The 18,494-nt window shown below is 43.0% G+C and overlaps 1 protein-coding gene across 1 annotated transcript in view; it reads left to right on the forward strand.

The window, feature by feature from the left end:
• The window catches only part of LOC311231334 (uncharacterized protein), a 96,196-nt gene that overhangs the window by 64,417 nt on the left and 13,285 nt on the right, over positions 1-18,494 (forward strand). Inside the window, exons 21-22 of the mRNA XM_084317888.1 lie at positions 171-284; positions 2,404-2,468. Of these exons, the coding sequence (XP_084174014.1) occupies positions 171-284; positions 2,404-2,468 (179 nt within the window). The remainder of the gene's footprint in view (positions 1-170; positions 285-2,403; positions 2,469-18,494) is intronic.

Here is an 18,494-nt window from a genome sequence, read left to right on the forward strand (position 1 = left end):
AGGACCATTTTCTTTTTTTTTAAACAAAGTTATCATTTTGTTTTGGTTATAATTAGGTTAAGGTTAGGCATGTGATGGTGAAGTTAGTCTTTATAGTAAATATTGTCAAGAGAATGTCCTCACAAGTATAACAACACAAGTGTGTGTGTGCGTGCGTCTCCCTCTGACAGCTGGCAGGAAGGCTTGTCCTCTGTGTCCCCAGGAGAAGTTTAAAGCCTGCTACAGCCACACACTGAGACGCCACCTGCAGAACCTCCACTGGAAGCTCCACGTGGAGTTTGAGGGTATGTGTGTGTGTGACGCATAGATATAGAACAATGAACCTATAGACGGGTTTCTCGTCCACGTCAGTGCGTGCGTCAGTCAAGGAGGCAAAAAAAGGAAACACGGGGCAGACTACAACATGTTTGCATTTGTTAGCCATGCTAGTGATCTAAACAGTTTCTCCATATAGCTTCATTATACTTTTAGTCAGGGGAGTGCCATGGCTTCTCCATAGAGCTCCATTATACTCAGTAGAGCTACATTATATTTCAGTTTATAAAAATTATTTTAAATGTTTATTAGCAACGCCGAGCTTTGAAACCATTGCGATTCTCTGTCCAAGACCCTCGTGCAACTGTGAGTACCTTTTGAAATTTCTCTGCGATACTTGTATAACGAACGTTTCGCGTCGGACCAGTTATTCAGAGTAAATCTAGGGTGGTTTCCTATTGAGGAGCAAGGGACTGTGGATTCACTCAGCCAAACCTTGTTGGCGTGCATCACAGTCACGAACGGGGCTAACTGCAGCAGAGCATGAGAGCCGCAGAGATGCACATTTTGGACGCGGAGGCAGAGTTTCGCCTACGAGATGAGGTTGAGTAGAAGCGGATCTATCGTTTGAATCTTGCGATGCGTCCCTCGACCGTTTTTGACCTTTTTGTAGATTAATCGTCTGGAGGCTATGACTTGGTGTGAGCTCTGCTCATTTATTGACAACTTCAGTATGCAGTAACCCACTGACCAGCGTTTCCGTTAGCCGGTAATTACCGGTATTTGACCGGCAAAATCTGTTGAAGTCCGACATATTTAATCTCTCCGGTCTTAATGTCCGGTGAAAATAATTCCCTGAGTCTAAGCACAATTTGATTATTTGAATTGTATTAAAATAGGCTAAAATTAAATAGCCTATGCGATGAACGAAACAATCATTACATGATTTGTTTCATCGTTGCTTCTAATAATGACAACGACGTTGTCAGCGAGAGCTTAGTGCTGGGTGTGCGAACTTTTGTGAAGCTGCAGAGCCGGAGCAACAGCAGCACAATGCAGTACTCCAGCAGTACTCCAATTCAGCCATTTTCAATTCAATGTTGGGTGGGGGGCGCTGTTGTGCGGTTCCCAGAAAAGAGCCAATAACAGCTGAATCTGCTGCTCTGCAGCGCCATACTCTCGCAAATAAGTCATTGGGAGGTGGAGAGAGAGAGAGTCGTCACGCAGACCCACGATAATGTTGCCGTCTCTCTCTGCCAAATTTATCAGTTCTTCGCTTGATATAATTAATACAAATGTCCAATATAACGGAATTCGTTAGCTCATAAAAATGTGATTATAACAGACTGTTGTTTATTAATGTCGGGCGACTGCCCACAGACACCTACCGTACTTTTCGCACTATAAGCCGCACCTGAATATAAGCCGCAGCAGCTAAATTGAATGATGTGTACATATATAAGCCTCACTGGACTATAAGCCGCAGGTGTTTTAATGTTTGATTACCATATGTAATTAGCATTGGGACACAATACTGTCAAATAACAAGAATTAACTAATTTACAAGTTGTATTAAGTTTAGCAAATAAGGGAACAGATGAATAACATTTCAATGCAGTCAAAAAAGCAATATTTTGATTTTAACATTTTCGGGTTTGGTCACGTCGAGTCACATATAAGCCGCACCGTTATATAAGCCGCAGGGTCGAAAAATGGGGGAAAAAGGTGCGGCTTATAGTCCGAAAAGTACGGTATTTGATTTAAAGTCGGCAGCAGCACGAGTCTCGGGACTTATTTTATTTGGAATATAATGACTTTATACGCAAAAGTAGCCTAGTTTTAAGTAAAAATATTATAAATCTACATGCCTTGATGATGTCATTATTTTGTTTTGTTGTCATTCTTTTGCCTATCAATTGTTTTTAAGCTCGATAAACTCTGACCGGAATGTCTCTCATTTGACCGGTAGATTGAAATCTACCGGACACTGAGGCCAGCAACAATTTTTTCTAACGGAAACCCTGCCACTGACTCATTCACGTTCAGTATAACAATATAACTCCAGATCAATGCGCAGGCCTTAGAACTACCCACGTATCTCTTATATACTTCCGTATATGACACTTTTGACCTCTCACGTTCCCACAGGTCAGAGGATGTGTATCTGTCGCCTCCCTTGCAGACACCTGAAGCCCAGCCTCAGTGGAGACCAGGTAAGAAAGTGAACACGACTTCCGGTATGAGAGCAGACGGGTAACACACGTGCGAAAGAGCTCCTGGTCAAATGAGTGAAAAAACGGATAAAAAAAGACCAGAAAAGTAATTAAAAAGGAAAATGCTCACGAGAAGTAAGGAAGAGACAACGATTGTGAAGGAAATAGAAATGGAGAACATACGAGAAGGAGAGAATCCGAAGAAACAGAATCCCCGGAGCGAAGCCGAGAAAAGCCAGGTGAAAGAAGGGGGAGGTACCGCTGAGGCAGACACGGTAATGCCAGGATGGGCCGTGAACATGCAGGCCGGGATACTGGAGAACATAACAGCGGCGATAAAACTGAACACGGACACGATAAGGAATGATATTGGGAAGCTACGGGAGGAATTGAGGAAGGAACAGGAGGACTTCAGAGGTGAAATGAATACAGAAATCAAAAGGGTGGAGGAGAAGATGGCGGAACAGAACAGAAACGTGACCGAGTTACAGACTAGGACGGCTCACGCGGAGGAATGGAACACGGAGATACACGAGGTATTAACATGTGTGATTCAGAAACAAGAACAGATGGAGACAAAGATGTCGGACATGGAGGGGAGGTCACGGAGAAATAACATCAGAATATGGGGACTGAAAGAAGGAGTCGAAGGGGAATCGGTGACCCTATATGTGGAAAAACTTATCAAAGAACAGATGAAGGAAACGGGTCCTACGCGGGACTGAAGAAAACCCTGAAAGAAACCGGAATGAGATTCCAGTCACCCATGACCTCGCTAAGGATTCACTGGGGGGAAGGAGCGGCGATGTACGCGACGGCACGAGAAGCGGAGCGAGAGATGAGACAGCGAGGGATGAGGATGGCGGAGGACGGAGAAGGAAGGAGGCGGGAGGAACAGACGCGGAGCCTGCAGCAGAGATTGGAAGGAGCCCGCAGGTGGATCAGAGTGGAAGACCGAAACCGGAGGGAGGAGAGAGGAGAAGGCGGAGGTGAAACGTGACGGAGCGAGGACGGAGACGGATGAGGAGGTCAGACGGAGAGGAGGCGGGAGGAGACGAACGGATGAGTACACGCACAAGAGATTGAAAAAACTATTCAAATAGAGACAAAGTATAGAAACTGAAATAACATATGCATAAGCACACATTCCCAGGTAGAGGCAGGATATAGAAATGAACGTAACGTATACATGGACACATAATACACAAGCTGATGGAGGAAATAAATGGAAATATAACTAGGTTTGATAGGCGAGACACAGACCATACTGAAACAGATACATAGAAACACGCTGTGAGTAACACAGTTGGGAGGGATTAAGGGGATAAATGGACATCACATAGAAAATAGAGGAGAGGAAAAGAAAATAATAAGGGGTACACGGGAGACACCGCACACGGGTATGGGAGGAAGGAGGGACAATGAAACATATGAGTCACATTGAGAGGGACCAAGAAAAGAGGGTCTTTGATCAAAAGGAAGGCCAGAGCGCTTTTGACCAGGAGCTCGAAAGCAAAAAAAAAACAGTAAGAAAGCTGGACAAATATGACGAGCGATTGGGGGCAAGGGTTTCAAACCCCCAAGCCGTCAGGAGGGGCCCCTCGCTAGGAGGGCAATTACCCCTCACCCACCAGCAGGGGACAGGGGGGGACACAGGACCCCCCGAACGCCTTGGGAGCACTTTATGTAAAGTTTATGTTTTTTATTTATGTTAATCATTATATGTATTCGGTGAAGAGAGCGGAGGCTCCAACCGGAGGGGGGAAGGAGTGTGACATGGGGGGGACTGACAGACGAAAGAAGAAGAAAGATGACAAGGGTTAAAGGTATAAAAATGATGTCGTTAAACGTTAATGGAATGAATAATGCGATAAAAAGGGGCAAAGTGATGTTGAAATGTAAAAAAAGTGAGATGGAAGTGATTTTTCTGCAGGAGACACATTTGGTAGCACAGGGTCATGAGAAACTGAAGAGATTTGGATATGAAAATGCATACTATAGTTCCTTTGAACAAAACCCGAGGAGAGGAGTAATCACGTTAATCAAAAACACAAATTTGAATTGATCAAGGAAGTAAGAGACAAGGAGGGAAGGTTTGTTTTGGTGAAGGGGAAAATGGAGGGCCAAATGGTTACGTTAGTAAATGTTTATGCACCCCCAGAGAGTGAGAGGGATTTATATGAGACCATTTTTGACATGATAGTGATGGAACTAGAAGGGATATTGATATGTACGGGAGATTTTAACGTAGTACTGAATCACGACCTACACACCACGAGTACTAGAAAAGGACGGGCGCCCATCAGTAGATATATGAATATTCAGATGACGGAAATGGGAATTACAGACGTTTGGAGGGAGATGCACGCCATGGACAGGGAATACACACATTACTCACACCCACACGTGACGTATGCGAGAATAGACTACTTTTTGATGACGACGGGGGACAGTTACAGGGCACGGGAGAGCAGTATAGGAGTGGCGGACATATCGGATCACAGTGCCATATATCTGACAGTAGATCTAGAAGGGAGACGGAGGAACACGATTTGGAGACTAAATGTAGGAATATTAAATAACAAAGGGGTGGTGAGTCAGATCAAGGAGGAGATAGCCAGATATAAGGAAGAAAATTACAACGGGGCGGTAGACCCGAACATTCTATGGGACACACTGAAGGTAGTGATAAGGGGGAAATTGATGGAAAAAACAGCAATGCTGAAGAAGGCCAGAACGGAGACATATCACAATCTGATAGGGAAGCTAAAGAAGCTAGAGGGGAGACACCAGATATCAAAAGAACAGGAAACGCTCGGAGAAATCAAAGAAGTAAAGGCCAGGATAAATAGGGAATTATTGACGGAAATAGAAAAGAAAGCGAGGTTCATGAAACAAACGTACTATGAAGGGGGACCAAAAGCGACCAGACTGTTGGCTAGGAGAATTAGAACGCAACAGAAGTTGAACACGATACACACAATAAGGGATACAAAGACTAATGAAATATTGAGGGACCCAGCTGAAATAGAGAGGACATTTAGAGAATACTATGAGAAATTATACACACAGCCAAAAGCAGCGGGAGAAGAGGAAATAGAAACATATCTGGAGAAGCTAGAGTTACCATCGATAGGGAAAGAACAGAATGAAGAGTTAAATAAAATAATTACGGAACAAGAACTGGAAGATGCAATTAGTAGAGCTAAAAACAACAAGTCTCCGGGGAGCGACGGATTCCCATCGGAATTCTACAAGACATTTAGAACTGAATTAGCACCCATGTTAGGGGCGGCGTTCAGACACACGATGGAAGAGGGGAAAATGCCCCCCTCGTGGAAGGAAGCCATAATCACCACGATACCGAAGGAAGGGAAGGATAGGGAATTATGTAGTAGTTTCAGACCTGTGTCCATACTCAACGTAGATTACAAGATGTATACATCGATAATATCAAAAAGATTTGAGACGTTTATGCCAGACATTATAGATGAAGATCAAACTGGATTTATTAAAGGGAGACAGACACAGGACAACGTGAGAAAGACATTACACATAGTAGAGGAGATACAAAAACAAGGGGGTAGCGCGGTACTGATTAGCCTAGATGCAGAAAAAGCGTTCGACAGTGTGAGCTGGACATTTTTATATAAAACATTGATGAGGTTCGGACTGAACGGGAGGGCGATGAAGATGATCAAGGCGCTATATCAAGAGCCGACAGCGAGGGTTAAGGTGAATGGCAGCTTGACGGATAGAATCAGATTAGAGAGGGCTACCAGACAGGGATGTTGTCTCTCACCGACGCTCTTCGCCGTTTTCATAGAACCACTGGCACAACTGATCAGGCAGACCGAGGACATCAAGGGAGTAAGGATAAAGGGAACGGAATATAAACTAGGCTTATTTGCAGACGACGTGATAGTATACATGAGGCAACCAGAAAAGAGCTTCCCGGCACTGATGGATCTACTGAAGGAATATGGTCACTACTCAGGATACAAACTAAACGTGACAAAGACACAGACCTTAGCATGGAACTACTCTCCAACGACGGAAATTAGAGAACAGTACGGGATAAGATGGGACATGGACAAGATTAAATACTTAGGGGTGAACATCACGAGAGGGGTGGAGAAACTGTTTGAGGCGAATTATACACAGATAAATCAGAACATCAAGAGAGACCTAGAGAGATGGACAGTAATGCCCTTGGACTTCAATTCAAGAATAGAGGTCATTAAAATGAACATACTATCAAGGTTACTGTACCTATTCCAGTCACTACCGATACAAATACCACAGAATCAATTCAGGGAGTGGGACAGACTGATATCGAGGTTCATATGGGCGGGGAGAAGACCACGGGTCAGATATAAAACACTACAACTACCAAAGGAAGAGGGAGGGATGGCAGTACCCAGCCTACAAGATTATTACTATGCAGCACAACTGAGAGCAGTGACGTGCTGGTGTAACGACAGATATGAGGCAAGATGGAAAGACATTGAAAAAGAAGGGGAGGGATACAAGGTACAAGCTCTGGTGGGGGATAGGGAACTATTTAAAGAAAAAGAGGGACTATTAGATCCAATCACCAAATACACCTTGACCATATGGAACAGAGTAGTAAAAACACACAAATTGGAGAAGCAGTCAGGGGTCCTGAGATGGGTAGCACATGACAAGAGATTCAAACCAGGGAGGTTAGACCATGGATTCAGAAGGTGGGAGAGGGGGGGGCAACAGCAATATGCAAAATGATAGAGAAGGGAGAAATGCAGACACTACAAAAATTAAAGGAGAAATTTGGACTAGAAAACAGGGACCACTTCAGATATCTACAGGTTAGAGACTACTACAACAAAGAAATAAGGGGGGCCAAAGACGAGGAACAGAATGGAATAATAAAGATGATAGTATGGGCATACGAAGGGGGGCAAGGAAGAGTAATATCAGCAATATACCGGGCTATAATGACCAGCAAGGGACACACGACCGATTACATAAGGGAGAAATGGGAGAGAGAGCTAGAGATAGAAATAACAGGGAAGGAATGGGGGAACATATGCGAGGTACAACATTCAACAACAGGATCGAGAATATGGAAAGAATTTGGATGGAAAAACATAATCAGATTCTTTATAACCCCAGAGCTGAAGGGAAAATATGCACCAACACAAAAAGCATGCTGGAGGATGTGTGGGAAGGAGGGGGCAAATCACACGCACATATTCTGGGGATGTCAGAAGCTGAAGGGGTATTGGGAGGAGATAGGGGAAGCAATGATCAGAATATTAGGATACGGGATACCACAAACAGGACTGGTGCTTTACTTAGGAGACCTGACACACGAGGGAATACAAGGGGGGGACAAATATTTAATAAAGATAATGTTGATAGCGGCCAGAAAAGCAATAACGAGACTGTGGTATAAGGAAGACCCACCGACAATAGCAAAATGGGTAGGAATAGTGGAAGAAATACAGGATATGGAAAGGATAACACACATGCTGAGGTTACAGGAAGAGAAATTTGGGGAAAGATGGGGAAAGTGGGAGGATTATAAAAGGAACGAGAACGACATCACAGAGGAAGAACCAAATGCAACACAAGAGAGCGAAGGGTAAAGGAGGAAAGATGTTCAAGCAGGGTCTATGAACCCATGTCACACACCTGTACTTTAGTTAATATTATCTATTTTGTTTTTGGGATATTACAAGTGCTGAATGCTTTTATACCTTATTATTTATGTCTGTTTAACGGTGTGATATTAAATATTCAGGGATGATGTGGTTTGTGTATGGGTGAAACAAAAGGCAAAGTGAAAGTTAATAAACAAGAGAAAAAAAAAAGAAAGGACGAAGGAGAAGGGAAGAAAGAAACTCAAGGAGGGTCTCTGGACCCAGATCACACATACAAACCTTAGTCAGCATTTATTGTCTTTGAGTAGGAATTACCTGTTTATGCCAGTTTAAGGGAGATACACAATCAGCCTTTGTATCAAATACCTAGAAAACAACAGTAGGGGAACCAGACAACTAACCATGTGGTACCCATGTAAATATTTATGTGCACTGTTTTTTCTTTTTGTTTTTATTGTGATACTAGTCTCTTCATTTTTTATTATTTATTTTTTGTAAGTGCTGTCTGTCTAAATAAATGTTAATAAAAAATTTAAGTAAAAAAAAAAAAAGGTGAACACTATCGCTCTCGCTTACAGTTCCATTTGAGTTCAGGACCGGTAGCCTGGTTTCCACTGCAGGGCGAGCCAGGGCTTGCTAATTATTTAAGCGACAGGAAGTAGAGCAGTCGTAAATGGTAAATGGTGCATTTATATAGTGCTTTTATCCAAAGCGCTTTACAACTTATGCCTCACATTCACCCATTCACTCACACATAAAAAATTTAAATAAAACATAACTGGATGTTTTTGTATAGTATAGTTAGGATAGCATAGTGACATAGAGTCTAACTGTATATTGTATAATAGTGTACATAGGACTCATTACCGTTTGTATTTTAAATTAGTACTTTTATCATGTGTGTTTTTTTTTTTTTTTTATTATTATTATTTGCACAAATCTCTCCAATATTCAACACATATCTTTCCACATCACAATATGCAACGTCCAAGATTTGCCTTCTTCTTTTTTTGTAAGAACATACAAAACATGTAAAAGACTCATACAAATACATAAAAAACTGACATGGAAATAAAAAAAAGACGTACGAAAAAAAATACTATACATTGTGCATATATATCCCTGATGCACATACTTTACATGTAGACCGATCTACCTGCGAGCAGGTATGTGCTGCATCTTCTATCGGGATGCCATCCTTCTCTATATTGCATGTGAGAGAATGCGTCTCAGATATATGTAGGTGTGTGTAAAGTGTCACAGCCAACTAGTGACACTGGTTATTATGACATCCTGTTCTTATATATGAATATGAGAGACCAAAGAAGGCCAGAAAGACAGCCAAGTATACAAACAACAAGCCTTATCAATAAAAGAAATGTTGGTAAAAATATAATCAAAAAGCAACGTCCTGTTTTCTAAAAACCTGGTTGGAAAACAGTGATTATATAGTTGTGTGAACAGTGATTTCTGTTCTACCCTTTTATATATGTAACACTATAGCCGTATAACCTATTTTCCACATGTAATTATATAGGTACATATATGTATAATGCTATATGGATTATATGCTTCATAGGCAAATCATATGTTTCTGCTTAAAGAATGAATTGCCTGGTCTGCATAGAGGTGTCTGTGAGAGCAAGCATGTATAGAGGGAGTGAACTGTAGAAATGTGGCCTTACTGATAGTGTGAGGCAAAACGAGAGGCCCCAAGGGGAGGTAAAAACGGGAATGTGAAAGTCTAGAGAGGGCATTGTATTCTTGTGAATCACTATTCTGATGTATAACTGCAAAATAACAAATAACTGAAGGAGTTGAGAAGAAACACGTTATGTGTGCCACAAGTCAACAAGCGCCACCTGTGTAATAAACTTATACACTCTTAAAACTATATAACAGTTAAATGTTAAATGTTATGCTACAATTAGAAATGTTGGTATAGAGGTGTATACATGTACTGCTGAATTAATTATATGTTTCATAAATTCTATGCTTAGAAAGAAAGTGTGTAATACTATATATTACTATACTGTGTAAATTCTGTGTTCACTGGCTGAGAGCATCTCTGAGGACTCTCTGCCACAACTCTGAGGAGTCGAGATGGGAGTTTTCACAGATGGCCTCGTGGCACTGGCAGACACCCGGTTAACCCTTGCAAGCCTTGCCTTGTTAAAATAGTGTGTGGAGGGACTCTCCATACTTGAATCACTATGTAACTGTATGTAACGCAAGTAGAGGAAAGGGGTTGATACTTACTGTATATGTACAGTACAATGATTGGATAAAATGTACTGATGTTTTAAACGTTGAGTGGCTAGTGAAATTACATCACAGTATTTAAACCAATGGCAAAAAGATCTTCTTCCCATTATAAGGGCTAACTCGCTCCATCTCGAGAGAGATTTTTTGGATTCTGCATTCTGATAATTCCTAAGAGGAACCTTTTTCGTACTTATAAGCATGATTGTGCATTTATTGTAATCTTGTATTTTTAAAAAATAAAAACCTTTTTTGAACCCACTTCGTGTACATCCTTCTGACCATTCTGGTAAGCATTGAAATGTGTTGCACTTATGACTTTACCCATTTTTTGCATGATGAAAAAGAGTCGGCAGAAACACTGCCCTGTGATGTTTATGATTTATGATGTAAAACACTAGTGGTAATGATCACATATGTAGATTATATATATAATGGGCTTATTAAGTAATGTTACAGTGGTAATACTTATTAAAAAAGTAGTAATACAACCAAGCTTTCAAATTAGCAGTATTACAAGTCCTTTCGTAAAATGATAATAATGATGATGATGATGATAATAATATTATTTTTATTACAGGCGATAATGGTTCTCCTAGACATACATATTGTGACTTCGTAAGAGTAACTCACTCCTAGTTGCCGTGTGACGGAAAAGGGAAATGGATATCATCCGATTAACGACCGTGGCATACTGGTCAGATGAATCCTTCCCGGTGCAAATAAAATAAGAGACTCCGCAACTTCAATCACTTGACTATGGTCTTTGACTGGGGGGGACGGAGCGGTGCGTGTGTTATGTCTGTCGGTCGGGTTTGACCCCAGCAGTTTGTGGACGCATTGGGTTCTGGATATCACAGACATCGCAGGACGCTGCTTGATGTTGAGATGAGCGGACCAATGAGTTATGGGGTTATCAATCTGACCGAAGACTGGCATGAGCATATATCATGGCGTCCCTGCGTTGGGCATTTATACTAATTGAATAGGTGCTAACGGCCGAAGAAAACATGACTACTGTCAAATGCATCTGGAGTAAAATTAAATACAGATTTGACAAAACCTAAAGTAGAAAGCTCTACTTGCGACTAGAAACCTAAAATAAAAGGCTTAAAGTCACACTCGAGTGGAAAGCTCTACTCGGGAATATCACACTTCAATAGAAAGCTCTATCTTTGTGATTAAAGTAACGTTTACTTGCGACTAAAGGGTAACGTAATGTTTACTTACAGTCAAAACCTAAAGTAGAAAGCTCTACTTGCGACTAGAAACCTAAAATAAAAGGCTTAAAGTCACACTCGAGTGGAAAGCTCTACTCGGGAATATCACACTTCAATAGAAAGCTCTGGGGGGAGTTACAGGTGCAACATATTTTTGTGATTTGCCCACAGGAATGCAGGCTAGCTAACTGGATGGCTACCTAGCCCGAGGCTACAGGAGGCTACATAGCCCTAGCCCACTGGAACACAGGCTAACTAGCCACAAGTGAATTGAATGCTAACGTGAGGCTGCCAAAACGGCGCCCACTGGAACACAGGCTAACTAGCCACAAGTGAATTGAATGCTAACGTGAGGCTGCCAAAACGGCGCCCACTGGAACACAGGCTAACTAGCCACAAGTGAATTGAATGCTAACGTGAGGCTGCCAAAACGGCGCCCACTGGAACACAGGCTAACTAGCCAAGAGTGAACTGAATGCTAACTGGATGGCTACCTAGCCCGAGGCTACATGAGGCTGCCAAAACGGCGCCCACTGGAACACAGGCTAACTAGCCACAAGCGAATTGATGGCTAACTAGCCGAGAGCTAACTAGCTCACCATCGGCTAACAAGCCAGTGCTAACAGGAGATGAACTGGCCCTAGCCAGACGAGAGCTAACTAGCTCACCATCGGCTAACAAGCCAGAGCTAACTGGAAATGAGCTGGCCCCAGCCAGACGAGAGCTAACTAGCTCACCATCGGCTAACAAGCCAGAGCTAACTGGAAATGAGCTGGCCCCAGCCAGACGAGAGCTAACTAGCTCACCATCGGCTAACAAGCCAGAGCTAACTGGAAATGAGCTGGCCCCAGCCAGACGAGAGCTAACTAGCTCACCATCGGCTAACAAGCCAGAGCTAACTGGAAATGAGCTGGCCCTAGCCAGACGAGAGCTAACTAGCTCACCACAGGCTAACAAAGCCAGGAGCTAATTGATGGCTAACTAGCCAAGAGCTAATTAGCTCCCAACAGGCTAACAAGCCAGTGCTAACAGAAGTGAACAGGATGTCTCACAATCATTCCCACATCACCGAGGACGAGGAATTACCCTCGGATGATGGATTGGGAGTTTCTACACCCAGCAGGGTGTTAGACTACCCAAGAGAACGGGGAACACACCCAGAGTCCCCTGAGACGCTTGCGGAAAGTGAGGAATTCACAGAACCAAGCAAATCACAATACCCAGAGCTGCCGGCTGTACAGCAGGCAGTAATTGGCACAGGAGAGAAACATTACTGCTGTGGCCAGTGTGGGAAGAGCTTCAAGACAAAGAAATGTCTTAAACAACACCACATGGTACACACAGTAGAGAAACCTTACTGCTGTGACCAGTGTGGGAAGAGCTTCAAGAAGAAGGCTCACCTTAAACAACACCACATGGTACACACACGAGAGAAACCATACTACTGTGACCAGTGTGGGAAGAGCTTCAAGAAAGGGGCAAGACTTAAGACACATCATATGGTACACACAGGAGAGAAACCTTACTCTTGTGACCAGTGTGAGAAGACCTTCAAGACGAAAGGAGAGCTTAAAAGTCACCTCTGGGTGCACACAGGAGAGAGACCTTACTGTTGTGCCCAGTGTGGGAAGACCTTCAAGACGAAGGAAATGCTTAAAAGACACCACCTGGTACACACAGAGGAGAGACCTTACTGCTGTGACCCGTGTGGAAGGTACTTCAAGACGAAGACTCACCTTAAACGACATCATACGATACACACAGGAGAGAAACCATACTACTGTGACCAGTGTTACATGAGCTTCAGGAGCCAGCAAGGGCTTAAGAAACACAGACGGCGGAGGCAGCCATGCAAGGTGCCAACCTGCTTAACGGGAGCAGTCAGGGGTTATGTGTCTTGCTCAAACACTGCGACACACTATCATGGACGAGTTTGGAAATGGAAAAAACCAAGAAGACGATGTAGTCATTCTTCCTCTTTATGAGTCGCAAGGCTCCACCTCAAAACGAGCATCTCCCTCCACTGACATAGAGACGTTCAACTCTCTAGACGAGTTCCTAAAGGCCAAGAATATCAATTATGAGCACTGTTCCATTTTCTATGGACCAGAGGAGAAGAAACATGCTGGCTATGACGTACTACGTGAACAGGTGTACAAACGAGACAGGGCCATGGCCGAAATAGCCAGGAGAGAAAGAAACTGGTTGAACTAGGCCCCGTCCATAAGCCCAATCCGAGCCCTGAGACACACCACAGAGGAACCCGGACCGGAAGGATCAGAACCTGCCCTATCTCGGGCCAGGAGCATTCTTAGACGGGGGGGGGGTCCCCCGGAATCAGTGGACGACGCAGCGAATGGCAAAAAGGAATATACTGACCCAGGTCAGAACTCAGAAATGGAGGAAGACCGGGATAGGTCAAGCTCCAGAGCATCCTCAAGGCCCTCATCTAGATCAAGATCTAGGGAGAGAGTTCGGTACCCAAGGGACGAACCTCCTAGACCAGGGGTGTCAAACTCATTTTCACAGAGGGCCACATCAGCATTATGGTTGCCCTCAAAGGGCCAAAGACCGTATAAATGTTAATGTAATGTAAAATAAATGTAGCTACACATTTACATATTGTTAAACATGGTGTTTCTGTATTTATTACTTATTCAAGTTATACATATTGCATATTAATTTGCATAAATGTAAAAATATGTTAGCTTATGTTATTTTAACAAATAATTTTAGTTTATCAGAACCCCATATTACTCCACCAATCAATGATCAAACCATTCAAGTAAATGACAAAGAAGAATATCATCAAATACAAGCTATGACATTAAGTTTGTTCAAAACCTTTTTGTCACAGTCAAGAGGGGCAGAACTAACAACTGTGAGCTGCAAAGAACACGTGGGACAGATGTAGCAGATGTTACAAAAACAAATGGCTGCACACAACCTTGCAGAGGCCATACATCCAACTAATGGAAGATAGTTTAATTAACTTTAATTAACAGATTGCAGAATGAGTACAGTACAGCTCAATACACACAATTGTTAAGGGGATGCAGACCAGAGAAAGACTTTCGACTTGTTTACATCAGGGTCCCCCATTTTCAATTCGTAATGAAATTGCTATTATGTGTCTGCATGAACACACAACTGTAACTGTAAAAATAACAAAATAAGGGTTGTCTCAGTTCACAACTATATTGGTCAAGTTTTGGGTGGGACTTGTTTGCGTCCCTACAGCTTCTTATTCAATTGAGCGAGATGCTCGGTTATGTCACACAGCCAGTTTGCATCTGACAGTTCAGACAATATTTCTTCAACCCTTTGTTACCTATTCCGCCTGGATCTTTTTTGTATTTTGGGCTGTAAAATTGTCAAAGAATGTCTGAGGAGTAAGTGCTTTTGGCTTTTTTCCTTTGTTACCTCAGATGTTCAACATACATGTATGTGTAAGAATGTGTAATAACTAAGGCTGTCAAAGTTAAAGCTTTATTAACGCATTAACCCACAATTATTTTAACACTGCTATTTTTTAACCCAATATTCATGTAATTTTTTTTTTTTTTTTTTTTTACCTGGGCTCTTGGGGGGCCACATCAAATGACGTGGCGGGCCGGATTTGGCCCGCGGGCCGTGAGTTTGACACCTATGCATTAGAGGGTTCTTAAAAGGTATAGGTCTGTCTGATTGTGTCAGGAAGGATTCCAGAGATGAGGGATATAACATTTCCTCCTCCATCTTGACCCAAGCAGGTGCCTCCTCAGTCGAGTGATTCAATTTGGAGAGCTGGGAGAGCGAGAACGCATAGTGATACCAGTCTAGTTTAGGCAGGGATAAGCCGCCATTTTCCTTTGCTGAATACATTTTGGCCCGTCCAAATAGCGGCCTTTTGCCCCCCCACAGATATACATTAATGACTGTAATGTAATGTAATGTAAATAGCCTCAGGCACAAACTGGCAGAAATAAGAAATCATTTCAGTAGCGGAAAGGTAAACATACTATGTTTCTCAGAAACCAAACTGGACCCATCAGTAACAGACCCGGAAATTGAATTAGAGAACTATTCTTTAGTCCGCAATGACAGGAACAGGCATGGAGGAGGTGTCTGTATGTACATCCATCAAGACACCAAATTTATTAACCGTACAGACCTAGATCATGAGGCTATTGAAACTGTTTTTGTAGAAATTCTATTTGAAAGGGCTAAATCTGTTCGGCACAATTTACAGACCGCCAGACCAAAATGGCTTTTATGACGTGTTGGATGAGTGCTTAGCTGGAGTTGAGGATACAGAAATGATTCTTATTGGGGATTGGAACACGGATATGCAACAAAAAGATGCACCCGTCTTCAAATCCTACAATAGGTTTTGTGATCTGCACGGCCTCAGCCAACTAATCACACAACCCACACGTGTGTGTGAGTCAACTCAGACTACCATTGACCTCATCCTGACCTCTGACAAGTCCAAGATCGCCAATAAAGGGGTTATAGCATGCGGGTTAAGTGATCATTATATGATATTCTGTACCCGCAAAAAGCTAAAACAAAAGGCTGGCTGTCACAAAACAGTCACATCTAGAGACCTAAAAACCTACTCTAGCGAGGCCTTTAACCTTGAACTGGAGGGTCTGGACTGGTCAGATGAGCTCAATGGTACACTGGTTGAAGAAACATGGCTTGGCTTCAAAACCAAATTTTCAACGATACTAAACAACATGGCCCCCCTAAGAACCACCAGGGTAAAAAATCGCGCTGAGCCGTGGATGCACGCTGAAATACTGACCGCTATGAAAACCAGAGACAAAAAATGCTCTGAGTTTCGTAAAAGTCAGTCAAAGCTTAACATAAGCACGAGCAGTGAACTCCAAGCCCACGTGACTGAACTCAAACTGCAAAGAAACAGACTAAGAAATGATGTAAACTCCATGATCAAAACAGCAAAGAAAAAATTCATCAATGACAAAACCGAGGAAAACAAAAACAAACCGCGTGAACTTTGGAAATTACTCAATAACCAACTAGGCTGCAGTAAAAAACTTAAAACCAGATTCTCAAACATAAACATAAAGACGGACAACACGCTCATCACAGAAAAGCTGGATGTAGCCAATTACTTAAATAGTTTCTTCACAAACATAGCCACAACACTGGTAAACAAACTACCCTCCCACTCAGGGCATTATGGGGTAGAACACATAGTAGCTTACTACAAAAACCTAGGGGTCCACAAAGACGACTTCAAACTGGAAATGGTAACAACAGATGAGGTACTCAAAAAACTGAGCGCCCTCCAACCTAACAAGGCCACTGGCCATGACAACATCCCCTCCAAATTCCTCAGAGACTCAGCAGCCGCCATCACCCCAGTCATCACACACATAATAAACCTCTCTATAAAACAGGGACACGTCCCCAAGGACTTCAAAATAGCGAGAGTGACCCCTCTGCACAAAAAAGGCAGTAAATTAGACCCAGGCAACTACCGCCCTGTTTCTATCCTTACCTCCATCTCGAAAGTCATGGAAAAAATTGTATACGAACAGGTCGAAAAATACCTTGCGGAAAAAAATCTAATCTACGAATTCCAATCTGGCTTCAGAACATCCCACTCCACTGACACATGCCTTCTCTATTTAAACGACCACATCAAACAAGAGGTGGACGCGGGCAAATACTGCGGCATGGTCATGCTGGACCTACAAAAGGCCTTCGACACTGTCAATCACACCATTCTGATTGACAAGCTAAAAGCAATTGGTTTTGATAGTCTATCAGTGAGCTGGATGCAATCCTACCTGGAGGGGAGAGAGCAGATGGTGGAGGTAAACGGTACCCTATCCCCCCCCCTCACAGTAAACTGTGGTGTTCCACAAGGAAGCATACTAGGTCCGCTACTGTTCCTAATTTATGCAAATGACATGTCGTCAGCTTGTGACTGCAACTTGTTCCTGTTTGCGGACGACTCAGCCCTGCTGGTCTCTGACAAGAACAAATTACAGGTTGAAAAAACCCTCAGCTCAGAACTAAGCAAAATCTGCATATGGCTCGCTGATAACAAACTATCATTACACATGGGCAAAACAGAGTCCATTCTCTTCGGTTCAAATAACAAACTCAGCAAGACCGACGGCTTCTCAGTTACAGTGGGTGACAATATTGTCACAAGGAAAGAAGATATTACCTACCTGGGTTCCATCCTAGAGGCAAATCTTTCCTGTGACAAAATGGCATCCAATGTAATAAAAAAAGTCAACCAACGAACTCGTTTCTTGTACCGGATCTCCTCACTGGTAAACAAGAATACCCTGAAGACTCTAGCAGGAGCACTCATTCAAGGGTACTACGACTATGCTTGCACCTCATGGTACCAAAGCACCTCAAAGGCGCTAAAAACAAAATTACAAACATCTCAAAACAAACTGGTCAGACTACTGCTTGACCTTACTCCTAGAACCCACCTCACCCCTGCCCACTTTGACAACCTAGGATGGCTTAGAGTAGACGACAGAGTACAGCAACTTGCAATGGGCCTGGTCTACAAGATACACTACACGACCAAGGTACCCATGTACATGACTAAATACTTCCCAAAGGTCAGTGAATACCACGATCACAACACCAGAGGGAGCTCCACAAATCATGTTAAACCCAGATTCGGCTCAAACAAGGGACTAAACACGTTTCGCAATTATGCCACATCAATGTGGAACGCCCTACCCAAAGCTGTAAAGGAATGTGAATCACTACCCACTTTCAAAAACACTCTCAAAAAACACCTAAGGGAGACTGCAACTCGAAACTGGCCCCTGTAAATGTCCGAACACAACCCCCGCCAACACCCCCCCCCCCCCACTCCTACCCCCCCCCCCCCCCCCCCAACCACCTCCAATGTA

This window comes from Notolepis coatsorum (assembly GCF_963971535.1).
Source record: "Notolepis coatsorum genome assembly, chromosome: 7".
NCBI classification, from domain to species: Eukaryota; Metazoa; Chordata; class Actinopteri; order Aulopiformes; family Paralepididae; genus Notolepis; species Notolepis coatsorum.